The 26,552-nt window shown below is 38.8% G+C and overlaps 1 protein-coding gene across 8 annotated transcripts in view; it reads left to right on the forward strand.

Moving 5' to 3' along the window:
* Positions 1–260: 260 nt before the first annotated feature.
* The window catches only part of LOC134542678 (TGF-beta-activated kinase 1 and MAP3K7-binding protein 2), a 213,601-nt gene continuing 187,309 nt past the window's right edge, over positions 261–26,552 (forward strand). For 6 of the 8 annotated variants that reach the window (XR_010076845.1, XR_010076844.1, XM_063387120.1 and 3 more), the window contains exon 1: positions 261–462. Coding sequence is in view for 2 of the 8 variants with exons in the window: in XM_063387123.1 (XP_063243193.1) it covers positions 460–462 (3 nt within the window). In the remaining 6 variants the exon portion in view is untranslated. Of the gene's footprint in view, positions 549–26,552 lie in introns of all 8 variants that reach the window. The other 2 variants (XM_063387121.1, XM_063387124.1) reach the window with 2 other exon arrangements.

Below are 26,552 nucleotides of genomic sequence, written 5' to 3' on the forward strand. Positions count from 1 at the left end.
TTTTAAAAAATAATTTTTGAATATTGAGATGTACGAAACTCAAAACAAAATTTGCAATATACATCCCAGATATTGTAGATATAACTACCAGTTTGAAATTTTTAACTATTTTATATAGGAAAATAATTTCAGGTGTTTCCTATTCATTAATTTAACCTAAGTTTAAACGTTTTTCTTTCTTTTTTATATGTTGTCTGTCTGGGGGCTCTAATAGCTTATATTCCAATATTTATTAAGATGTTTGTATCACGTAATTTTACTTCTTCCGTGGTAGATAATGTGTAATCTCTGAAGAGGATAAATTTTTTAGTGGAACCGAGTGTCGTGTTGCGGTGTAGTTTTTGTTATTTATGTATCGTGTTGACTTTTGAAATGTGTTTAGGTAACAAAATAAGTGATAAATATAGCTTTAGCTATGCGAGTGTTAGTGGTGGCGGAAAACAATGGTGTTTTTAATGTATGGTGAGTGTTCTAAGAACCATAATTATGCTTTCTAATATACACTTCGTTTAATTGACCTTTGGGGATCGACAGAAAATTCAGATCACGTATGTACTATTCATGTTTGTGGATACCTAGTTCCTAGTTTTGGTTAAGTGAGAAAGTTGTGTGAAATTCGAAGCAACTTTAAATATTTATAAATACGTTCCGAAGCTGTTAACATTAGGGAAAACATCTGGCACGTATTGTGACATGATTGCAGATTGGCTGGAAACGAACATTTTTAGTATGTCTGTTAATAGTGTTTTTACTTGAACTAAATGAATTTCGAAATGTAGATTAGCAAGGGGAGCTGCAGAAATTAGGTCGGATCGTTCATTTATGCCAATTTGACCTTACATTACTTTGTTTACTTAAGGGGGGTAAAAATGTAGATTTATCTGCTTATTCGTAATGATAGAGATAAAATTCTGAACAGGGTCTTTCAGAGTTTTTCTGATTATACTTTCTATAAAACGGCATCGCAATGCAAAATGAAGTAGGCCAAAATTATAAATGACGTGGTTTAAATCTGATGTAAAAACATTTTTTAATACCAGGTTTACTATTTTATTATTTTTCCTTTTTACTGCTTTTAATTAATTTACTACGTATGTTATTTAATACCAGGTTTACAAGATGGTTGACTACGATGCAAATGCAGCTGGACCAATTTCTGTGCTACGTTCGATTCGTGGTAGGACCAAGGACGTGGCCCAAGCCCGCAGTCGTGGTTACTTTTCACGAGCGTATTTTCGTGGCATGCACACTGTTAGTGGGTACGTGGTACGTGTTGCGCAAGCGGGAAGTGCAGGTACTGCGCCGCGGAGCGCTGCTGACAATTGCGGCCGCGCTCATGGTGGGCGTGCGGGCAGCCGTCCGGCTCCATTTTTATCCGCGTCCTGTCCTCGGTGCAGCGCGTGCCAAGCCGCCCACTCGCGACACCTGTTCCCCCGACACTTGACAGATGGCTCTGCCCCCGCTAGCGCAGCTCCGGCACCGCGTACTACAGACGTCCCTTTATTTACACTGACAACAGCGTTGCGAAATCTCTGAGAAATTAACCGTTTATAGGCCACGACGTGCTTTAGCGTAGAAACTGGAACCTGTGCATCTCGATATTTACTGTTACATGTATATTTTGTTTTTGGATTTTGTGTCAGTAAATAAAAATCAAAGATATAATATGTGTTTCGTGTACGGACGGGTATGTACTGTGCATCCAAACCCAAGCGTCAACCCTTGACAAGGATTCTTTAAGCAGTATTGGGGATCGGAGCCCTACTTGTTACGATCGACAAAAAAAATCATTACATACGTCTGATACCCGTAATGACCACAGGATCACGCTGGTACGCTAAACCACAATGGCGGCGGCCTTGTCACTATGCAGACTACCTAAAATAACCTCTAAACGGTAATTTCTCAAACACCAGTAAGTACGAATTTTGAAATGCTCTTTTCAGGGTTAAAAAAAAAAAATCCAATATTTCATTATTTCACTTTTGGAAAAGCCGTAACACTGGAAATGTAGGTCGCAACAGTAGTGGTCCACAGAGTGGTATAACGCTAGTAGCAGAAGCTGATAGCTCGGCCTGGGTGCTGTGCGGGGTGACATACTAGCAGCGGCATGCCTCTAGGTCAGATCCCAGTCGCTCGCCCGCGTATAGAAAACACATATTGAGCAAAAAGACCCTAGGTGTACCAATATTTTTGTTATATATTTTTGTATTTTATTAAATTTTGCAGAAATTTGACCTCTTAACCCCTATAGAATATTTGTTTCATGTTTTAGATTTGATATTTTTATTTACATTAGGTGTTGGATGCAAAGAACGACTAAAGAATTAGTTGTGATCTCACAAGGGTCAGAACAAATGGTAAGTAACAAATAGGCAAAAAGGTCAACGTTAAATTTATTAAAAAAAAACTATTCGCTTTCAAGAAGTTCAAATGCTTTTAAAAACTTCCCTAGGTATTGTTTATCACAACGGTGTAAAACTGTATCATATTTTACACAAGCTGATAGAGTTTTATACCAATTTAGTGCACCGTCGTAATAAACAATACCTAGGGAAGTTTTTAAATGCACTTGAATTTCTCGAACGAATTTATTTTTATTTTTAAATCAAGTGAATTTTGACCTTATTGCCTATTTGTTTCCATGTTTCTGACTTTGAGTTCACAACTAATCGTTTAGTCGTTCTTTGCATCTAACACTGCCTTGCATAGACGAAGGATGCATCATGGACCAAACGTTAATAAAAATATCAAATCTAAAATACGCGACAAAAAAGCTATAGTGTTTAAGAGGTCAAATTTCGGTAAAGCTTAAGAAAAATATTTAAAAAAAGTTACAACAAAATGTTTGGACCCCTAGGACCTTTTTGCTCAATATTTATTTTCTTAATGTGTCCACCAAAACGCTCGTTCAGTTTTTCTAACTCTCTACAAATCATTCTTTGAGGTGAGGTGTATGGGCCATGAAACGAATAACTATGGCGCACCAGGGCAAGGGCTACAGAAGGTAGTCTTCCTTTGAAATCTACTTAAAAACTGAAGAACAGTTACTCATGTTTTAAACTGTCTTGCCCTTTGACATACGAAAGGATAGTAGGCGATACGGATATGATATACCACTTCCTTTAGACATGACTCATCAGACACCTGCATACAACCATAAACTGTTATACTAGTATACATAGAGTTGTGTGTTTAGTTCATGACTAATTATTCATTTTTATTTCTAAAGGTCCCAATCGTAAACTAGCTTTACATGCTGCATCGGTATCCCGATAGTTGTCTCTATATCCACTGACAAGTAAATGAGTGATGCGTCAAATATTAAATGTCAATTGAACATAAAAGACTTTTATATACTGTTGACTTGACAAATGTCAATTTCAGTAAATATCTCATAAAAATTGGCGCGCGCAAGTCCCTTTTGAATGTAATTTTAAGTACAATAGTAAAGGAATTTTTACTATAGTTTTTATATAAATATGAGTTATTTGGCTTACGTGTTTCAGCCATAACATTATAAAAATTTCAGCGAAATTTGTTCCTAAAATTTAATACTTGATCAAGATACAATAATTAGTTTTAAGGAGAATTGCCTGTAATAAATTATTTTTAATTTTAAAAAGTCTATTTCGATTGTGTTTATTTTAAAAAAAACAACAGTGTTTTGAACTTTTAATAGATACATACAAAAATATCCACTTGTTAATTAGTTGTTTAAAAATGTTATCGTATATTTAAGGTACTCCCCAGTATTTAATATTTAATGTAAAATTGGTATTTGCAACTTTGACAGTTTTTCTCTGTAAATAGTAAAGCGAATTTTTCATTGCTTATAAAAAAATATGTATCTTTGCTTTTCGTATTTTTTTTTTTCAAAAACTTCTCATTAGAAAATTGTAAAAATTTTCTAAAAGCGCCGTTTTTTATAGCTTTTTTGTGAATTTCACACAAGAGGAATGAGAAAAATGCACACTCGTATTCGCAGCTCACGACTTTAGCTTCCATCGTGTCTAATAATATTTCATTGTCTCAGATATTTTTTTTGGTGACAAATAAAACAAAGCATGAGTTCAAAACATTGTAACGGCCAGTCTTGTGCTGAAACACAGGAATCGATGCGTGAAGATATATTAAATATATCTTTTTATTAGGATGTCGCTTTTCAAGAACGCATTTTCTAGTTTACACGTGAGTTACAAATTGCAGGAGTCTAAACGTAACAAAATATGAGTATCTTTTTATATACGGCGTGTCTCAACGGGACTGTACTAATTTCATGATTATTATGTTTGAATTGAAACTTATTTACAGCTGGTAGGGTAGGTCGAGCCGATGACTCATCAAAACGTAACGAGACGTGTAACGTAATCCCACTAAAAAAATTATTCAAAGATATCATAGTTCAATTATTTCGTATACAAAAAAAAAGGGAGCTTTTATTTAGGTACACACATTAGAAGTTATACTTCTATGACATTACTAACACATAAAACTAACAAAACGACTATAATCAGTCTACAAATATTTTCTATAAATAAACCCTAACCTTATAGAGCTGTTTCAACGTTTAAGATTTAACAGTAAGAATTTCATTACGAAATTCTATTATTTTTCACGGTGTCGTATATATATATATATATAATATATATGTGTGTGTGTGTGTGTAGGCTAATAATTTGTTCTGTGTCTACAGTATGATGATAGCTGCGCAATCTCTACATTTCAGTGTGAAGTAAGGGTTAGCAAAATTTTAATGCATAACGTTTTTTTTTAAATTGAACATTATTTCTTTTTATGACTAAATTATAACTATTAAAATATATTTGTTTTATTTATAATACCTATGTGCGATGTAAATTATATGATGTTCACGAAAGCAATACATACAGGTGAATCACGCGGGTCCGCCATCTTTTCGATATTTCTGAGACTTACACAAATGACAGCAGCGTACGTTTCCGCTACACGCGACTTCCGTTCCATCAACGAAATTACTCCTACCAAATTACTCATTATACCGAGATCTGAGATGTTACACATACTTCAACACAACATGTAGCAAATCAACAGGTAAGAAGCAGAACTATGAATTTGTAAAATTTTTGGTATGTTTATGTTTGAATATTTATAAATTTCAATAAGAATTTTTAAAAATTAAAATTGAATGTCAAAATATTTAAATTCAATATAAGCCCTCAGTAAGTATATGGTATTAGTTGCAGAAGCTAATATGATTTCCGGATCGTTGCCTGAATCAGTATTGAAGTCACTGCAGCAAGAAGCAAGGACCGAGTGTTATTAGGTCTTTACCAAAAAACACTTAGTTGAGCCAATGTCAGAAATGTTTTAATCTAATAAATACCTTTTATAAGCATCCTAGGACACATAAAACCGAGCTTACTGATGACAACAAGTACGAGTATACAAATTTATAGAATTGGAATGCAGGAGAAAAAAGTAGACGATTATTATGATCTTGAAATAGGTGAAAAAAACTGATATTTAAATGCTTTTTCGGATCTCGTTGAGATATTACAAAGACGTAAGGAATACAAAAGGGGAAAGTAGTATATGAAAGTACGTTCTGGCGCAATGTTTTTCTTAAGAGACTAGGATTTCGATGGTGGCTTGGTGGTGGTGGCCAATATTAAGGATTCGGTCATGATCGGGTGTATCCGCGGCTCGTTGCCTAAGATCGGGACCTCGTCGGCCTTAGAAGACTCCACATATGCCATCTTGTAATGTGCTAGTTTAAAAATACGTAATTGTTAACCTAGGATTTCGGAAACAATTCCTAAATTTATAAAAAAAATCACATTAATTTACTGATTTGATTAAATCGATATCCGTCTTTTTTCGATTCTCAATCAGTGATAAAGTAACAAATGCTTCAAATCAAAGTAAAATCTGTTTCCTATTACCTTTATTTAAATTTATTAATCATTTTATCCACGAAAAACTACTGTAAACATGATACCTGTCCGACGAAATAAATACGTTATCGCTATCCCTACCATGGAAGTCTAATTTATCGATACTTGGAATACCTTCCAACTAGGTCTTGTACCATGTTAGGCATATAGGCTAAGTGTCTTCGGACCACGAGGCCAGGCCATGTAGAATGTCAGGCTATATACCAGATGTCTCCGAAACACGAGGCCAATCGACCTGACTACAGACATAACGATCCAGAATCCACAGTAGGAAAGATCAGTCGCAAGGTGCGGTAGAATACAATCACTCAAAATGTCTTTGCCTCAATCTGTCTTTGACTCCAACAGTATTTGTCTCCAATAGTCTTTAGCTTCAACTGTATTTGGCTTCAAATGTCATTTGCTACAAAAGTCATTGGCTCCAACATTCTTTAGTTCCAACATTCTGTAGCTCCAACATTCTGTAGCTCCAAAAGTCATTTTCTCCAACAGTCTTTATCTGTCTTTCCAACAGATCCAAATGCCCCACGTGCTTAAATGTCTTTGGCTCCAACAGTAATTGGCTCCACACATCAATGCTTCAATGCTTCAATTGCTCTAACAGCTCCTAGTACTCCAAAGCTGTAATTGCTCCAATGGCTTCCAAGTGCTCCAAAGCTCCAAGTGCTCTAATACTTCCATTGCTCTAAGAGCTCCAAGGCTCCAATTGATCCAACAGCTCCAACAGTTCCAATTACTCCAAGTGATCCAAAGCTCCAAGTGCTCTAAAGCTCCAAGTGCTCTAAAACTCCAAGTGCTCCAACTGATCCATCTACATTTGGCTCAAACTGATTAAAATTACATTTTTGGTTCGAACTTGGGCCTGATTGCTGATATTTCATCATTACTCTCCATTTTGTCAGTCAGTGGTGACGATTTATACATCTTTAAGTTAGAAGTTGTATTACGAGAACTCGGCATTAGAAAGAAATCAAATTTCGAGAAATTAAAACCGTACTTTTGAATTACAAAATATAATTTATTTTTTAAATTTTATACACATACAAGTAATACAAGTCATTATTGTATGTAGTCAGCTTCCCCCAGTTCTTTGAGTATGAAATATACTTCTTTGATGTGCAAATAGTTTCCTGCACAAATCGAAGCGTGTAGAAGTTCTAACCATGTTAGGATCTTTACATGATGGCGTAATCCATCTCTTCTGCTGCTATTATCTCCATTGCATGTTTATAATAAATATTATTAAAATCTTTGAAGTCTTCTGTTTTAACACTTGCCTTAAAGTCACTTCCGTCATCGCTCCAGTGATCATCGCATGCTTAATCAGAATTGTTTATTTAAACACGTCTTTTCCATTGTTTGGTTTTAACGCTTTATCACAGTCTTCGATCGTGTTAGTTTCAGCTGTTTCATCGCAGTCTTCGATCTTGTCGGCTTGAGGACGTTCTCCATTGTTTGCATTTACATAGAGGTGACTATAACTTGGTGTAAATATCTTTTCATTTCCCATGAAGGTGCTACGTTCTTCGTTAGTTTTAAATATTAAATTATTATCGATGGTGTTTTTAGCATAGTGTTGTTACATTCATTGTAATCATTATAGTCGTCTAATATTTCGCCTTCGTTCCACTTCCTCGGTGTTGTAGACCAGTGCTACGTATCTTTAGTCAACTTTGTTGTACAGGTCTTGCAATGTTAATTCCAGAAATATCTTCGACCAAAGTATTTCTGACACTGACTGCTACTAAATGGTTTTTGGCAAGGATCTAAAATACACTCGCTTCTCTCATGACGTTTAGAAATTTTTCTCAAGGTAAACTCTTTGCCGCAATATCTACAGCGATGTATTTTTGATACAGCTACAGGCAATGAACCAGGATTCATTTTAGTTTTGCGACTAATGCCAGATGCAAAATATTTCTAACAATTACTTAAATAGAATATCTTTAATTTTTCATAAGCGAGAGACTATTTATCTCATACAATAAACTTGTAAGTAGTTCTGCTTTTCAAATACAGATGGCGCCACGTGTTACATTATGGTAAATATTATTTGAATGTGTGATGCGGGATGCTCTCTCTATCGCAAGTGAAGGAGGGCTTCGCTAGACATCAAGGAGAAGGAAGTTCGTCTTGCATTATAGTGTTTTTCAGTGGTTTTAAATCACAGCAGTCGTCTGGTAATGGACCCCTTTTGCTTGAATTCCACAAAATAAAGAATTACCTATATTGTAAGTGCTCATTTGGTAACAGGAATTCACTAAGTAAACGAAGCTATGAATAAAATTGCAATCTCATTACGAAAAAAATTACATGCAGGAATTGTTTTCTTAAGAATAACCAGAAACACTCGGAGAATATCAGCAAGAATAATATTGTCAGAAATATCCTGGAGTACACTGAGAAAAACTACACACCTTTTTTTATTCTAAATCATGTAAGATTGATTCCAGGCATTCGTTTTTTTTTCATATTCAATCAATTGACATAAAGTGAGGCTTTAGTTAATAAATGATTAGTAATTTCAAGAAAAAAATACATTTTTGCACTGACCAAGAATCGAGCCCTGTACTTGAGGAGTTAAAATTATTCAATTTATTAATATATAATATTAAAAAAATATGGTCTAAATTTTTCCTGTAATTTATGGTTGATGATTACGAATTTTCAAGATGGCGGTAATAATGGCCAACAAGATGGCGAGGGCTACGATAGCTGACGATCTGGTTATTGACACTACTGATCTAGCGGGTAAGTGATATACCAATGTGGCCGAAAATAGAGGTTGCGAACTCTAGCACACGAAAAGAGAATCCAACATGGTTGCATCCGATATGACTGCCATGACGTCATAAAGGCACATATTAGTAGTGGGAGTCAGTCTGCTGGCAGCCACGTGGAGGAAAGATTACGTGTGCATACATTGGCAATCGAATCCATTACCCCCAAAGTCCACGATGTATGTTTATTTAATTATTCTTTTTCATGTATTTTTAAAATAAATGTTTTTTTGTTGCACTTTACAGGTTTGAACCTAGGACTTCGAAATTGAAGGAGTCCTCAAAGGTTTACTGGTGACTTGGGGGGGGGGGGGGGGGGGAAGTCATGTTTGAGAATTTTGAATTTTACATTTTTTTTTTAAATTTTTTGGAGTGACATTTTTTTAAACGATAAATTTTGAATGATTTGGCGAATTTTGAGTAAATTTTGTAGGTTAGGTAATGTGTTGAAGGTCGTCAAAGATTGCGGCCGTGATGTCATAATCCAATATGGCGGACCCCAGCACCAGCACCAGTCACCGTAGCTCCGTTTACATACTGCTTTCATGCCTGCAATATTTGAATAGAGCAGGTTCATATAGTGTTACGACTGATGTGGGGAGAACTGGGTTCGTAAGGAATAGCCCAATGAGTTTTATTTATTACTAATATTTACATTACTAATAAATAATTGTACCTAAATAATGTCAGTAGTATAGGAAAGTATTTCCGGAAACTGGGTCCGGGGCGAGGAGCGAGGAGCTGACCGAGCTCTGACGTCACGTCCATCTCTGACGTCACGGCGGCCATCTTGGATGAGTGTAACAAGACACAGCGTAACGGGACAAGTAGGACATTGACCTTTGACCCTCAAAATTCGCCAAAATTGGGCAAAAATTGCCCAAAATTCCTCAAAAATCGCCAAACTTTCCATTTCTGTGAAAAAAAATTCCGCCAAAAAATCTCAAAAAATTCCACAATTCAAAAATCAGGATTTCGAAAATCCTCAAAAGTAGTTTTGCCCTAGAAAGAACCCAAATTCCTAAAAACGGCTTAAGCATCCATGTCTACAGCCTCCGGTAAGCCATTTCTAGAAATAAGGATACCATGACCGCCATATTGGATGATGACGTCACCGTTGCAAATTTTGTTACGGTCGCCATCTTTAACTGTTTTATTTATCATCCGATTTTAATGACAATTTTTTTAAAATTTATAAAAAAATTCAATTAATAAAAATTTAATAAATTTTTTATAAAAAAACATACTTTTACGACACGGAGTTCAGAGTCCTCGGTTCGAACCCGACGAGTGCAAAAAAAAATAATTAAAAATGGCGAAAGGCTCCTTCCTCAATGGTGGATGCAGGCAGACTAACTCCCACCACTTTTTTACAAAGCATATATATCGTCACCTAGTGTGACGTCACGTCCGCCATCTTGTCTACATTGCTGGAAGCCATCATCATCATTGTATCGTCGGCGAGAGTGCGCCGACGCCATGTTAGTTTAATTCTTACCCGCTAGAGTGCAGTAATAATTTATTATTACTAAGGTGCCCGCCATCTTGAAATTTGGGCGCCATCTTGGAAATCCGTAATTATTTAGCTAGAAATTCGGGAAAAGTTCCAAAATTCATTAAATAAATCACTCATTAATTTACATATTGATTCGATCGATTCCCGTCCTCGGTTCGATCCCTGGATGATGCAAAACATTTAATTTTATGTAAAAAAATAATAATTTCAATAAACCATGTTCAACATTCGTAAAGAGACTCTAAATCCTCTACGACCATCATCCTATCAGACATCAAGACCACCATATTGGAAATGCGTAATTTTAATGCTAGAGATTCGGGAAAAAGTTAAAAATTCATTAAATATTTTTGCAAACAATATACTGATTAATTAGGTCGACTAAGGCCCTTGGTTCGATCCCTGGTCGATACAAATCAACTTTAATTTTAAAAAATACCACAAAAGCGACAGGTTTGAGAAATAAAAACACCGCAAGTACTTTTAAAAAATTTTACTACATAAATTCAATACACTACTACAAGTACAAAAAAAAAACACTGACAAATTACTAAAGCCTTTTTGGATTCCTCGATTCAAACAGTCTTCTTATTGTACGGACTAAGCCTTTTACATGACTTTAAATGTCTATCCGATCCGTTCATCACCGCAGCCAGAGACGGACTGAAGTTCATATCACTTATATAGTCTCATTAGCCGGTACAACACATGAGTCAAATCAATAACCATGTTCATTATACGTCTCGGAGCATTTTTTATAATGACGATGTAAGCTATCGAGCCGTGAAATTAGTTTATTGCACTTATTGCACTGAAATTTTATTCTTTGAACATTATTAGAACAACCGTTTCTTTCATGTCTGCGAGCATTTGAGGTGATAGTAAATGATGCACCACAGTATTTGCACTGATGCGAAGTACGCTCTTCATTAATTGAAGTATTCAATGCTGATGAAACTTCAGCTGATGGTGGAACAGCACATATCGAAGTCTCCTCCAGTGTTGTCAGAAGCGTTGCCAACGGGATCTGCTCCAAAATCGTCGGCGCTGACGTCATGGTTCCCGTAGTCGATGGTACATCCTCCATCGAGTTCGACGTTAAAGTCGGTAAATATGCCATCGAGTTCGCAAGAACAGGTAATTACGCGACTTATGCACCAGAAGAAACAAACTATGCGATCCTTACACCACCGACGTCAATAACAAACTGAGCGTCCTGCTGTCTAGGACTCGTTTATATACATGAACCGGTTGGAATAATACGCTAGTCAAATCAAGAACAATTTACTAAAATACTAGAGTCAAAACAACATTAAAAAAATAGAAGCACCATCAACAAAAAAAAAGGCAGCACATTTGGAAGCACCGACAACGAAAAGGCAGCATCGCCCTCGAAAAGGCAGCACATTTGGAAGCACCGACTACGAAAAGGCAGCACATTTGGAAGCACCGCAATCGAAAAGGCAGCACATTTGGAAGCACCGACTACGAAAAGGCAGCACATTTGGAAGCACCGACTACGAAATGGCAGCACATTTAAAAGCACCGTCATCGAAAAGGCGGCACATTTGGATTCACCGACAACGAAAAAAAGGCAGCACCGCCATCGAAAAGGCAGCACATTTGGAAGCACCGACAACGAAAAGGCAGCACATTTGGAAGCACCGACAACGAAAAGGCAGCACATTTGGAAGCACCGACAACAAAAAGGCAGCACATATTGGAAGCACCGGCAACGAAAAGGCAGCACATTTGGAAGCACCGACAACGAAAAGGCAGCACATATTGGAAGCACCATCAAAAAAAGGAAGCACATTTGGAAGCTCCATCAAAAAAAAATGAAGCACATTTGGAAGCACAAGTTACAAGAACTAAGTCTTAGTTAGAAATCAGAATACAAGAAATAATAACATATAATTTTTATAATTGAAATTATTTATTTTATTTCTTTACATTATACAAATGCAAGTAAAACATGCCATTATTGTATGTAGCCAGTTTCCTCAGTTCTTTGAGTATGAAGGATATTTCTTTGATGCACGAATAGTTTCCTGCACAAAGCGAGCCATGTAGAGTCTTAGCCGGTCAACCAATACGTTTGGATCTTTCAATGATGTGTAATCAATCTCTTCTACCACCATCTTCCTTGTACATTTATAATAAGTATTATGATCTCTGGTGTCTTCCGTTTTAACACCAGCCTCAGGGTAACTTTCATTATCGAGACAGTGATCATCACAAGCTTGATCAGATTTATTTAATATATCACGTCGTTTCCATCGTTTCGGTCTCAGGACACCGACACATTCTTCGATCTTGGCAGCTTTAGGTGCTTCATCACAGTCTATGTCTTTGTCAACAGCCTCAGAGTCACTGTAACAATCACCGTAGAAGGCACCGTCTTCACCCAAATTACCATAAGAATTCGATGTTGATGATGTCGAAGTGTCTTCCTCGTCTTCATGCTTCCTTTTTAGGAGTCCATCATTTTTATAAAGTAGGAAAGATCTACTTGAATTCGGCTGGATTATAGTCTCTCTTTTCACGTTAAGGATTCTTCCATTGTCTTCATTCTTCCATAAATCATCAACCTCCTTCAATTTAAGTCGTTTGTCGAGATCGGAAGAGCCAGGAACATTATTATCGTAATGCAGATCACTGAGCCGTAGTCTAGTAGATTCATCGTTGTCCTCTAGCTTGTACGCAGGCTTGACGTTACAAGTTCTGCCATGTCTTTTTAAGCTCTCTCTCCGCGTAAACGACTTGCTACATCGAACACAACTTATCATATTGCGTAGTGGATTTTTAACACAGTCATACTTCTCATGTTGTCTTCCATTCTTTCTCAAGATAAATTCTTTGCTGCAAAACTTACACTTGTGTTCTTTCGATACAGCGTCCGATCCCAAATCGGGATTCATATTAGTTACTGAGACTAATGTCAGATACCAATTTTGCGTTTTTTTAAAATTAGATCCATTACTTAAATATAAATTTTTTCATTTTTCATCAGCGAAAATTAATATATCTCATGCAAAGGTACTTGATGCATGTAGTTCTGCTTTTCAACAACAGATGTCGCCACATGTTGCTTGCAGGTAAATAATATTTAGCTCTTTTATGCGGGATGCGGGAAGTTCACTAACGATCGCAAAAGAAGGATGGCTTCGCTAGACACCAAGGAGAAGGAATTTCGTCTTGTACGTTAAAGCTTCACAGAAGTCTCATGATATATTATTTGACCGAGCAATGATTTTTTTTTATTTCCGCCTGATAAAATCCTTCATGCACAGATCAACTTCTCATCTGTAACCAGAAGCACTCGGAGAACACCATCAAATGTCTAGTCAGGAATAATCAGAAACACTAAGAGAAAACCATAAAAAATATTGTCAGGAATAATCAGGAGCACACGCAGAAAACCACCATAATAATGACAAGAATAATCAGGAGCACACGGAGAAAACCACCATAATATTGACAAGAATAATCAAGAGTACACGGAGAAAACCACCATAATATTGACAAGTATAATCGGGAGCACACGGAGAAAACCACCACAAGTTTTCTTTGATATAAAATTATAGAAAAAAAAATTTAATAAAAAATTTAAAATAAATACAAAAAAATACAAAATCAAATTCTACTAGCTTGTGAACTTATCATTGACGTGCAAAGTTAGAGTTCTAGTACAAGCCAGAATTTGATTTTGTATTTTGTTGTATATATTTTAGATTTTTTATTAAATTTTTTTTTCTGTAATTTTATGATATTAAAGAAAACTTGTGGTGGTTATCTCCGTGTGCTCCCGATTATACTTGTCAATATTATGGTGGTTTTCTCCATGTGCTCCTGATTATTCTTGTCAATATTATGGTGGTTTTCTCCGTGTGCTCCTGATTATTCTTGTCATTATTATGGTGGTTTTCTGCGTGTGCTCCTGATTATTCCTGACAATATTTTTTATGGTTTTCTCTTAGTGTTTCTGATTATTCCTGACTAGACATTTGATGGTGTTCTCCGAGTGCTTCTGGTTACAGATGAGAAGTTGATCTGTGCATGAAGGATTTTATCAGGTGGAAATAAAAAAAAATCATTGCTCGGTCAAATAATATATCATGAGACTTCTGTGAAGCTTTACATACAAGACGAAATTCCTTCTCCTTGGTGTCTAGCGAAGCCATCCTTTTGCGATCGTTAGTGAGCATCCCGCATCCCGCATAAAAGAGCTAAATATTATTTACCTGCAAGCAACATGTGGCGACATCTGTTGTTGAAAAGCAGAACTACATGCATCAAGTACCTTTGCATGAGATATATTAATTCTCGCTGATGAAATATGAAAAAATTTATATTTAAGTAATGGATCTAATTTAAAAAAAAACGCAAAATTGGTATCTGACATTAGTCTCAGTAACTAATATGAATCCCGATTTGGGATCGGACGCTGTATCGAAAGAACACAAGTGTAAGTTTTGCAGCAAAGAATTTATCTTGAGAAAGAATGGAAGACAACATGAGAAGTATGACTGTGTTAAAAATCCACTACGCAATATGATAAGTTGTGTTCGATGTAGCAAGTCGTTTACGCGGAGAGAGAGCTTAAAAAGACATGGCAGAACTTGTAACGTCAAGCCTGCGTACAAGCTAGAGGACAACGATGAATCTACTTGACTACGGAAGAGTGATCTGCATTACGACAATAATTTTCTTGGCTCTTCCGATCTCGACAAACGACTTAAATTGAAGGAGGTTGATGATTAATGGAAGAATGAAGACAATGGAAGAATCCTTAACGTGAAAAGTGAGACTATAATCCAGCCGAATTCAAGTAGATCTTTCCTACTTTGTAAAAATGATGGACTCCTAAAAAGGAAGCATGAAGACGAGGAAGACACTTCGACATCATCAACATCGAATTCTTACGGTAATCTGGGTGAAGACGATGCCTTCTACGGTGATTGTTACAGTGACTCTGAGGCTGTTGACAAAGACATAGACTGTGATGAAGCACCTAAAGCTGCCAAGATCGAAGAATGTGTCGGTGTCCTGAGACCGAAACGATGGAAACGACGTGATATATTAAATAAATCTGATCAAGCTTGTGATGATCACTGTCTCGATAATGAAAGTTACCCTGAGGCTGGTGTTAAAACGGAAGACACCAGAGATCATAATACTTATTATAAACGTACAAGGAAGATGGTGGTAGAAGAGATTGATTACACATCATGGAAAGATCCAAACGTATTGGTTGACCGGCTAAGACTTCTACATGGCTCGCTTTGTGCAGGAAACTATTCGTGCATCAAAGAAATATCCTTCATACTCAAAGAACTGAGGAAAGCTGGCTACATACAATAATGGCATGTTTTACTTGCATTTGTATAATGTAAAGAAATAAAATAAATAATTTCAATTATAAAAATTTAATGTTTTTATTTCTTGTATTCTGATTTCTATCTAAGACTTAGTTCTTGTAACTTGTGCTTCCAAATGTGCTTCATTTTTTTTGATGGAGCTTCCAAATGTGATTCCTTTTTTTTGATGGTGCTTCCAATATGTGCTGCCTTTTCGTTGTCGGTGATTCCAAATGTGCTGCCTTTTCGTTGTCGCTGCTTCCAAATGTGCTGCCTTTTCGTTGTCGGTGCTTCCAAATGTGCTGCCTTTTCGATGGCGGTGCTGCCTTTTTTTTCGTGTCGGTGCTTCCAAATGTGCTGCCTTTTCGATGACGGTGCTGCCTTTTCGTTGTCGGTGCTTCCAAATGTGCTGCCTTTTCGATGACGGTGCTGCCTTTTCGTTGTCGGTGCTTCCAAATGTGCTGCCTCTTCGTTGACGGTGCTTCCTATTGTTTTTCCTTTTTTGATGGTGCTTCCAAATGTGCTGCCATTTCGTAGTCGGTGCTTCCAAATGTGCTGCCTTTTCGTTGACGGTGCTTCCAAATGTGCTGCCTTTTCGTTGACGGTGCTTCCATTTGTGCTGCCTTTTCGTAGTCGGTGCTTCCAAATGTGCTGCCTTTTCGATGGCGGTGCTTTTAAATGTGCTGCCATTTCGTAGTCGGTGCTTCCAAATGTGCTGCCTTGTCGAAGTCGGTGCTTCCAAATGTGCTGCCTTGTCGTTGACGGTGCTTCCAAATGTGCTGCCTTTTCGTTGATGGTGCTTCCAAATGTGCTGCCTTTTCGATGGCGGTGCTGCCTTTTTTTCGTTGTCGGTGCTTCCAAATGTGCTGCCTTTTCGATGACGGTGCTGCCTTTTCGTTGTCGGTGCTTCCAATTGTGCTGCCTTTTCGAGGGCGATGCTGCCTTTTCGTTGTCGGTGCTTCCAAATGTGCTGCCTCTTTTTTTGTTGATGGTGCTTCTATTTTTTTAATGTTGTTTTGACTCTAGTATTTTAGTAAATTGTTCTTGATTTGACTAGCGTATTATTCCAACCGGTTCATGTATATAAACGAGTCCTAGATAGCAGGACGCTCAGTTTGTTACTGACGTCGGTGGTGTAAGGATCGCATAGTTTGTTTCTTCTGGTGCATAAGTCGCGTAATTACCTGTTCTTGCGAACTCGATGGCATCTTTACCGACTTTAACGTCGAACTCGATGGAGGATGTACCATCGACTACGGGAACCATGACGTCAGCGCCGACGATGTTGGAGCAGATTCCGTTGGCAACGCGTCTGACAACACTGGAGGAGACTTCGATATGTGCTGTTCCACCATCAGCTGAAGTTTCATCAGCATTGAATACTTCAATTAATGAAGAGCGTACTTCGCATCAGTGCAAATACTGTGGTGCATCATTTACTATCACCTCAAATGCTCGCAGACATAAAAGAAGCGGTTGTTCTAATAATGTTCAAAGAATACAATTTCAATGCAATAAGTGCAATAAACTAATTTCACGTCTCGATAGCTTACATCGTCATTATAAAAAATGCTCCGAGACGTATAATGAACATGGTTATTGATTTGACTCATGTGTTGTACCGGCTAATGAGACTATATAAGTGATATGAACTTCAGTCCGTCTCTGGCTGCGGTGATGAACGGATCGGATAGACATTTAAAGTCATGTAAAAGGCTTAGTCCGTACAATAAGAAGACTGTTTGAATCGAGGAATCCAAAAAGGCTTTAGTAATTTGTCAGGGTTTTTTTTGTACTTGTAGTAGTGTATTGAATTTATGTAGTAAAATTTTTTAAAAGAACTTGCGGTGTTTTTATTTCTCAAACCTTAGGTCTTAGATCTTGGAGTGCAAACTACTGGAGGTCGCTGGTACGCATTTGGTTGACGGGTATACGTGGAAGGCTGATACCTAATCGTGTACAGTATGTTAATTAATGTATACTTTTTTTTCCCGCGGAATTTGGTGTGTTTTGGTCTGTGTTCAATACAATTTCCTTTTTTTTCCGGGATGTTTATACTCATATTTGTTTGTATGGTGATCATTATACACTTGTGTAGGTTTTTTTTTGTAGTCTCAAGCCCTAAACTTAAAATTTCTTACTCAGAGTATACCTGAATCTAACAGTTGCTCGTCTTGAATTCATGTCTACTCCACTCTTTGGTAGGGTTCTATTTTTATAGGGAAATTATGTACATTTTTATGTTTGATCCTGTTCTCATCAGTTTGATTACAGATTACAGCGAATAGTCGAAAGACCTAATTTACCAGCTCCTATTGATTAATTAATTTATTCATAAATAATTTACTTTTTTCCATTTTGATTGGTATTTTTGAAACTGTTGAATGCTTATGCCACGTAGTGACAGTTTGTGTGTTTTCCTAGGGGTGTGGGAAGCTATGTTAGGCATACATTATAAGTATAGGATACCCTTTTTTTCTTATACTTGTGAATGTAGCTGCTACGCATTGAAGCAAATAAACGAATAGTACACGTGGTTTGGGTTCCGAACTGTCTGAATTGTTACCAGAATAAGAGACTATTTTTCTTTTACATTGATGGTTGTGATTTTTATTGTTGTTTTTTTTTGGTAATATACATGGTATTTTTTTTTAACTGAGCAGTATTATTTAAAAACTTGATATAGATGTAGGTATAATTGTTTTGTGTTTTACATGCTGTCTAGGGATGTGGCTCTTACTTTATGTAAATAAATAGTTGTTTATTTGTCGGTGTCTTGATGCATATGGTGGGGGGTGGATTTGGGGGGGGGGGGGGAAGTAGCCCTGTGTTTTGCTACACTTGAGTCCCTAAAGACATTTTGGTGACTTACTGAACCGTGTGAAGTAATACATGGATTTTTTGACGTGATAACGTCGTATAAATCGATGAACGCCCAAGCTGCACGCACGAAAAATTGTCACGTTCCGCCTGAGCCGAGCGTGCAAGAACCTGCCAACCACCGTGCGAGAAAATCTTCTATAATATCAAACAGGTTAAGGCGGACTTTTTAAAACTAATTGTTCGTGATTGTATTTAAACAAAGTATTTAAATTAAATTTGCAAAAAACTGTAAATAATATTTGAAAGTTAAAAAGTATGCAATTTTTCATCAATGTTATAACGTTATCACTTAAAATTATCGTCCGTAAACCGACTTTACAGATAACCCCTTTTTTTTATTATCTCTGTTCTCCGGCAGAGCGTACTGCCTCGCACAATGGAGGCTATTAACAACTGGTGCGGGTCAGCTAGGGTGGGGGGAGAAGAGGTGTTCAGATGATAACAGATGCGTCGTCTCCTCATGATTGTGTACCCCTCTGGGAGGGTTCACGCGATGGTTGCGATGGTCGTCGATGGTAGAATATACTCGACAGAGGCGATGCTGAGGTTTCGTGAGATGAGCTAGTGACTGACTGTGTGCACTTGTCATGGTGATGGTGGAACAGCACTGAGATATCACTTGAGAGGAAGTTGATTCTGTGGAGGATAAACATTCCTGTAATATTTGCGTGTGTGCACATTGGTGTGTGCATGCAAGTTTGCATGTGTGTGTGCATGCATGTTTGCATGTGTGTGCGCATGTTTGTGAGTGTGTCTAATGTTTGTCCTAAATAATGAATAAGTGTCCATTGTGTGAACTTTTCGTTGATGGTGTTTTTTCTCTCGCGATTGTGTCCTATATGTGTCCTTTTTGTGAGCGTGTGTCCAATGTAGATTAATTGTGTGTTCTATTCGTCAAGTGTGTGTTCATTGCATGTCCTTTTTCTACTAGATGAGGAATAAGTTTCTATTGTTTGACCTCTTCATTTAAGGTGTATGTTTTGTCGAGTTTTATATGTGTCCTTTTTGTTGAGTGTGTGCGTCCAATGCGTGTCCATTGTGTTTTTTTTAGAGTGTGTTTGTGTTGTGTGTACTTTTTTTGGGTGTGTGTTCATTTTGTGTCCTTTTTGTCGAATGTGTGTCCTTTTTGTCGAATGTGTGTCCAATGCTTCATTTTTATCGTATATGTTGTAAATGTGTGTTCATTTTTGATGGGTGAGTGTCCATTGTGTGTCCTATTTGTCTACTTGTGTCAAAATGTTTGTCCAGTGTTTGTTATTTTTATCGAAATTTTGTCCATTGTGTGTAATTTTTGCCGAATGTGTGTCCAGTTTGTGTTATTTATGTGTCCTTTTTGTTGAGTGTGTGTCCTATGTGTGTCCATTTTCGTCCTTTTTTTTACTGTGTGTCTGTAGTGTATTTTTATTTGGTGTGTCTACATTGTGCGTCCTTTTTGTCGATTGTGTGTCCAACTGCGTGCCCAGCTTTGTGCCGAGTAGTGTGTCCTATTCGGTAGATGTGGGCTATCAAATCTGTAACCAGGACTGAATATCTAATAATTCAAAATCTCTTGGTCTTGTAGAAAGTTCTTAACATTTTTCGGGGATTATTTTTCTTATAGCAATTGTAAAACAAGTCTCGGTAATTGGTCTATTTGTTGTAGTTGTTGTTCAAGTAGTCATAAGATGCATTGAATAAATCTGCATGGTAGGCACATTGGCAACATATTTTTTCGTCGGTCAGTTGTCTTGTATAGTCATTTTTCCTAGTAAGCATGATTAATAAATTCGAGTTAAGGTAATAGGAAAAATAGATTATTTAATTATTATTTTAACTTAAATTTTACTTCTAAACATCAATGGAGGTTTAACGAGGACAGGAATGATGAATAAAACAATATTTTAATTAGTGTTTTTTTTAGAATTACAGATTTTCAATATGGAGCCGAAAAATCTGACAGAATGGTGGGTGCTACAAAGGTCTGGAACAAATACTTCTGCAATCTAGCGGGTAAAAAATAAACTAATATGACGACAGATTTCTAGCGGACGGTGTGTGCACTTGTGACACTAGCATTCCTAGTAGTAAGAATTGAATAAATATATGGCTACTCCACCTCCAAAAGGAGCTGCTATTAATTCTACATAAAAAAATAATATTCCGAATAAGCTATATTTTTGTATGTACCTTATTTAGTTATTAGTACAGCAGATGTCTCGACGGTCGTGTTGTAAAGACTTATGAATAAACATAAAACATAAAAACAAATGTCCGAGCTGTCATGGTTCGAATTATCTCGCTTCCGATGTATTTTGTAAAAAGATTAATTAAATATGTCAATAAAGGTCATAATAATGTTATGTAATGGACCATCGACTTTACGTGTATGTGACAGAGAAATACTCTAGGAACAAACAGTGAAAACAAATATCCAAGGTGGCGACCTCCAGCAGAAAATAAACTAATTTTTGTCTATGACAACATCCAAGATGCCGACCTCCAACTAAAAAAAAAAGTGGTGACTGTGAGGTCATAATCTAGTCTGGCGACCTCCATCGGACGAAAAACAAAACAAGATGGCGGTCGTGAAGTAATAATGCAAGATTATGAAAAGTTTTTGATTACCAAATGACTGAATCCAAGATGGGGGACATGATATAATAAAAAAAAAGTGTAAGGTTCTGGCATAACGAATAGTGCAATGTTACAGTTTGGGGTGCTCGATGGTGATGAATGTAATGGATAGGGAAATGTTATGGAGTGCTTCGGATGGTTCCAGAATACTAAATGGTTCATTTGATGCTATAATGAAAATTTTGGGAAGGTTCTAGAATACTGTAAGATGCAACATTATGGAGTAGGAATGGAAATGTAAAAACAAAAAGTTGTCAAGCTTTTATTTAACTCACCACTAATCAATAATATAATAAAAAAGGAAATCGATCGAATCAATCATCATATTAGTACGTGAATTTAGAATAATTTTGGAATTAATTCTGTGTTTCCAGGTCAATAATAAAAGATTTTCAATATGGCAGAAAGAGGAAGAAAAAATGGCTGAAAGATCTGGACACAAAGGCGGTCGGGTTCAAAACCATCGAAGATGGCAGCGACGGTATTTAGACAAACCAAGATGGTGGCCGGCTCTTGGCTCCTGTGCCTGTAGCTGGTGCCCCCATACAGACTGTACTTACATACTGAGTATGTCTGGAGGATAATGGTGGCAGTGAAGGCTGCTACTTGGTGGCAGAGTGAGTGAGAGAAAGGGTATGACGGTTAGCTGACTGTATGTGACGTGTGCTGGTAGTCAAACATGCCTTGATGTATGGTACAGGTAGTACTATCATGTACTGGACCTTGCTGTCACACGGTTGTAAGGAGGATAATGGTGGCAGTGAAGGCTGCTACTTGGTGGTAGAGTGAGTGAGAGAAAGGGTATGACGGTTAGCTGACTGTATGTGACGTGTGCTGGTAGTCAAACATGCCTTCATGTATGGTATAGGTAGTACTATCATGTACTGGACCTTGCTGTCACACGGTTGTAAGGAGGATAATGGTGGCAGTGAAGGCTGCTACTTGGTGGTAGAGTGAGTGAGAGAAAGGGCATGACGGTTAGCTGACTGTATGTGACGTGTGCTGGTAGTCAAACATGCCTTGATGTATGGTACAGGTAGTACTATCATGTACTGGACCTTGCTGTCACACGGTTGTAAGGAGGATACTGGTGGCAGTGAAGGCTGCCACTTGGTGGTAGAGTGAGTGAGAGAAAGGGCATGAGAGTTAGCTGACTGTATGTGACGTGTGCTGTTAGTCATACATGCCTTCATGTATGGTATAGGTAGTACTATCATGTACTGGACCTTGCTGTCACACGGTTGTAAGGAGGATAATGGTGGCAGTGAAGGCTGCTACTTGGTGGTAGAGTGAGTGAGAGAAAGGGTATGACGGTTAGCTGACTGTATGTGACGTGTGCTGGTAGTCAAACATGCCTTGATGTATGGTACAGGTAGTACTATCATGTACTGGACCTTGCTGTCACACGGTTGTATAGAGGATAATGGTGGCAGTGAAGGCTGCTACTTGGTGGTAGAGTGAGTGAGAGAAAGGGTATGACGGTTAGCTGACTGTATGTGACGTGTGCTGGTAGTCAAACATGACTTGATGTATGGTACAGGTAGTACTATCATGTACTGGACCTTGCTGTCACACGGTTGTAAGGAGGATACTGGTGGCAGTGAAGGCTGCCACTTGGTGGTAGAGTGAGTGAGAGAAAGGGCATGAGAGTTAGCTGACTGTATGTGACGTGTGCTGTTAGTCATACATGCCTTCATGTATGGTACAGGTAGTACTATCATGTACTGGACCTTGCTGTGACACGGTTGTAAGGAGGATAATGGTGGCAGTGAAGGCTGCTACTTGGTGGTAGAGTGAGTGAGAGAAAGGGTATGACGGTTAGCTGACTGTATGTGACGTGTGCTGGTAGTCAAACATGACTTGATGTATGGTACAGGTAGTACTATCATGTACTGGACCTTGCTGTCACACGGTTGTAAGGAGGATACTGGTGGCAGTGAAGGCTGCTACTTGGTGGTAGAGTGAGTGAGAGAAAGGGCATGAGAGTTAGCTGACTGTATGTGACGTGTGCTGGTAGTCAAACATGCCTTCATGTATGGTATAGGTAGTACTATCATGTACTGGACCTTGCTGTCACACGGTTGTAAGGAGGATAATGGTGGCAGTGAAGGCTGCTACTTGGTGGTAGAGTGAGTGAGAGAAAGGGTATGAGGGTTAGCTGACTGTATGTGACGTGTGCTGGTAGTCAAACATGACTTGATGTATGGTACAGGTAGTACTATCATGTACTGGACCTTGCTGTCACACGGTTGTAAGGAGGATACTGGTGGCAGTGAAGGCTGCCACTTGGTGGTAGAGTGAGTGAGAGAAAGGGCATGACGGTTAGCTGACTGTATGTGACGTGTGCTGGTAGTCAAACATGCCTTCATGTATGGTATAGGTAGTACTATCATGTACTGGACCTTGCTGTCACACGGTTGTAAGGAGGATAATGGTGGCAGTGAAGGCTGCTACTTGGTGGTAGAGTGAGTGAGAGAAAGGGTATGAGGGTTAGCTGACTGTATGTGACGTGTGCTGGTAGTCAAACATGACTTGATGTATGGTACAGGTAGTACTATCATGTACTGGACCTTGCTGTCACACGGTTGTAAGGAGGATACTGGTGGCAGTGAAGGCTGCTACTTGGTGGTAGAGTGAGTGAGAGAAAGGGCATGAGAGTTAGCTGACTGTATGTGACGTGTGCTGGTAGTCAAACATGCCTTCATGTATGGTATAGGTAGTACTATCATGTACTGGACCTTGCTGTCACACGGTTGTAAGGAGGATAATGGTGGCAGTGAAGGCTGCTACTTGGTGGTAGAGTGAGTGAGAGAAAGGGTATGAGGGTTAGCTGACTGTATGTGACGTGTGCTGGTAGTCAAACATGCCTTCATGTATGGTATAGGTAGTACTATCATGTACTGGACCTTGCTGTCACACGGTTGTATAGAGGATAATGGTGGCAGTGAAGGCTGCTACTTGGTGGTAGAGTGAGTGAGAGAAAGGGCATGAGAGTTAGCTGACTGTATGTGACGTGTGCTGTTAGTCATACATGCCTTCATGTATGGTACAGGTAGTACTATCATGTACTGGACCTTGCTGTGACACGGTTGTAAGGAGGATAATGGTGGCAGTGAAGGCTGCTACTTGGTGGTAGAGTGAGTGAGAGAAAGGGTATGACGGTTAGCTGACTGTATGTGACGTGTGCTGGTAGTCAAACATGACTTGATGTATGGTACAGGTAGTACTATCATGTACTGGACCTTGCTGTCACACGGTTGTAAGGAGGATACTGGTGGCAGTGAAGGCTGCTACTTGGTGGTAGAGTGAGTGAGAGAAAGGGCATGAGAGTTAGCTGACTGTATGTGACGTGTGCTGGTAGTCAAACATGCCTTGAGTATGGTATAGGTAGTACTATCATGTACTGGACCTTGCTGTCACACGGTTGTAAGGAGGATACTGGTGGCAGTGAAGGCTGCTACTTGGTGGTAGAGTGAGTGAGAGAAAGGGCATGAGAGTTAGCTGACTGTATGTGACGTGTGCTGTTAGTCATACATGCCTTCATGTATGGTACAGGTAGTACTATCATGTACTGGACCTTGCTGTGACACGGTTGTAAGGAGGATAATGGTGGCAGTGAAGGCTGCTACTTGGTGGTAGAGTGAGTGAGAGAAAGGGTATGACGGTTAGCTGACTGTATGTGACGTGTGCTGGTAGTCAAACATGACTTGATGTATGGTACAGGTAGTACTATCATGTACTGGACCTTGCTGTCACACGGTTGTAAGGAGGATACTGGTGGCAGTGAAGGCTGCTACTTGGTGGTAGAGTGAGTGAGAGAAAGGGCATGAGAGTTAGCTGACTGTATGTGACGTGTGCTGGTAGTCAAACATGCCTTCATGTATGGTATAGGTAGTACTATCATGTACTGGACCTTGCTGTCACACGGTTGTAAGGAGGATACTGGTGGCAGTGAAGGCTGCTACTTGGTGGTAGAGTGAGTGAGAGAAAGGGCATGAGAGTTAGCTGACTGTATGTGACGTGTGCTGGTAGTCAAACATGCCTTCATGTATGGTATAGGTAGTACTATCATGTACTGGACCTTGCTGTCACACGGTTGTAAGGAGGATAATGGTGGCAGTGAAGGCTGCTACTTGGTGGTAGAGTGAGTGAGAGAAAGGGCATGAGAGTTAGCTGACTGTATGTGACGTGTGCTGGTAGTCAAACATGCCTTCATGTATGGTATAGGTAGTACTATCATGTACTGGACCTTGCTGTGACACGGTTGTAAGGAGGATAATGGTGGCAGTGAAGGCTGCTACTTGGTGGTAGAGTGAGTGAGAGAAAGGGTATGAGGGTTAGCTGACTGTATGTGACGTGTGCTGGTAGTCAAACATGCCTTCATGTATGGTACAGGTAGTACTATCATGTACTGGACCTTGCTGTCACACGGTTGTAAGGAGGATAATGGTGGCAGTGAAGGCTGCTACTTGGTGGTAGAGTGAGTGAGAGAAAGGGTATGAGGGTTAGCTGACTGTATGTGACGTGTGCTGGTAGTCAAACATGACTTGATGTATGGTACAGGTAGTACTATCATGTACTGGAACTTGCTGTCACACGGTTGTAAGGAGGATACTGGTGGCAGTGAAGGCTGCTACTTGGTGGTAGAGTGAGTGAGAGAAAGGGCATGAGAGTTAGCTGACTGTATGTGACGTGTGCTGGTAGTCAAACATGCCTTCATGTATGGTATAGGTAGTACTATCATGTACTGGACCTTGCTGTCACACGGTTGTAAGGAGGATAATGGTGGCAGTGAAGGCTGCTACTTGGTGGTAGAGTGAGTGAGAGAAAGGGTATGAGGGTTAGCTGACTGTATGTGACGTGTGCTGGTAGTCAAACATGACTTGATGTATGGTACAGGTAGTACTATCATGTACTGGACCTTGCTGTCACACGGTTGTAAGGAGGATACTGGTGGCAGTGAAGGCTGCTACTTGGTGGTAGAGTGAGTGAGAGAAAGGGCATGACGGTTAGCTGACTGTATGTGACGTGTGCTGGTAGTCAAACATGCCTTGATGTATGGTACAGGTAGTACTATCATGTACTGGACCTTGCTGTCACACGGTTGTAAGGAGGATAATGGTGGCAGTGAAGGCTGCTACTTGGTGGTAGAGTGAGTGAGAGAAAGGGTATGACGGTTAGCTGACTGTATGTGACGTGTGCTGGTAGTCAAACATGACTTGATGTATGGTACAGGTAGTACTATCATGTACTGGACCTTGCTGTCACACGGTTGTAAGGAGGATACTGGTGGCAGTGAAGGCTGCCACTTGGTGGTAGAGTGAGTGAGAGAAAGGGCATGAGAGTTAGCTGACTGTATGTGACGTGTGCTGTTAGTCATACATGCCTTCATGTATGGTACAGGTAGTACTATCATGTACTGGACCTTGCTGTGACACGGTTGTAAGGAGGATAATGGTGGCAG

This window comes from Bacillus rossius, assembly GCF_032445375.1.
Source record: "Bacillus rossius redtenbacheri isolate Brsri chromosome 9 unlocalized genomic scaffold, Brsri_v3 Brsri_v3_scf9_1, whole genome shotgun sequence".
Classification (NCBI taxonomy): Eukaryota; Metazoa; Arthropoda; class Insecta; order Phasmatodea; family Bacillidae; genus Bacillus; species Bacillus rossius.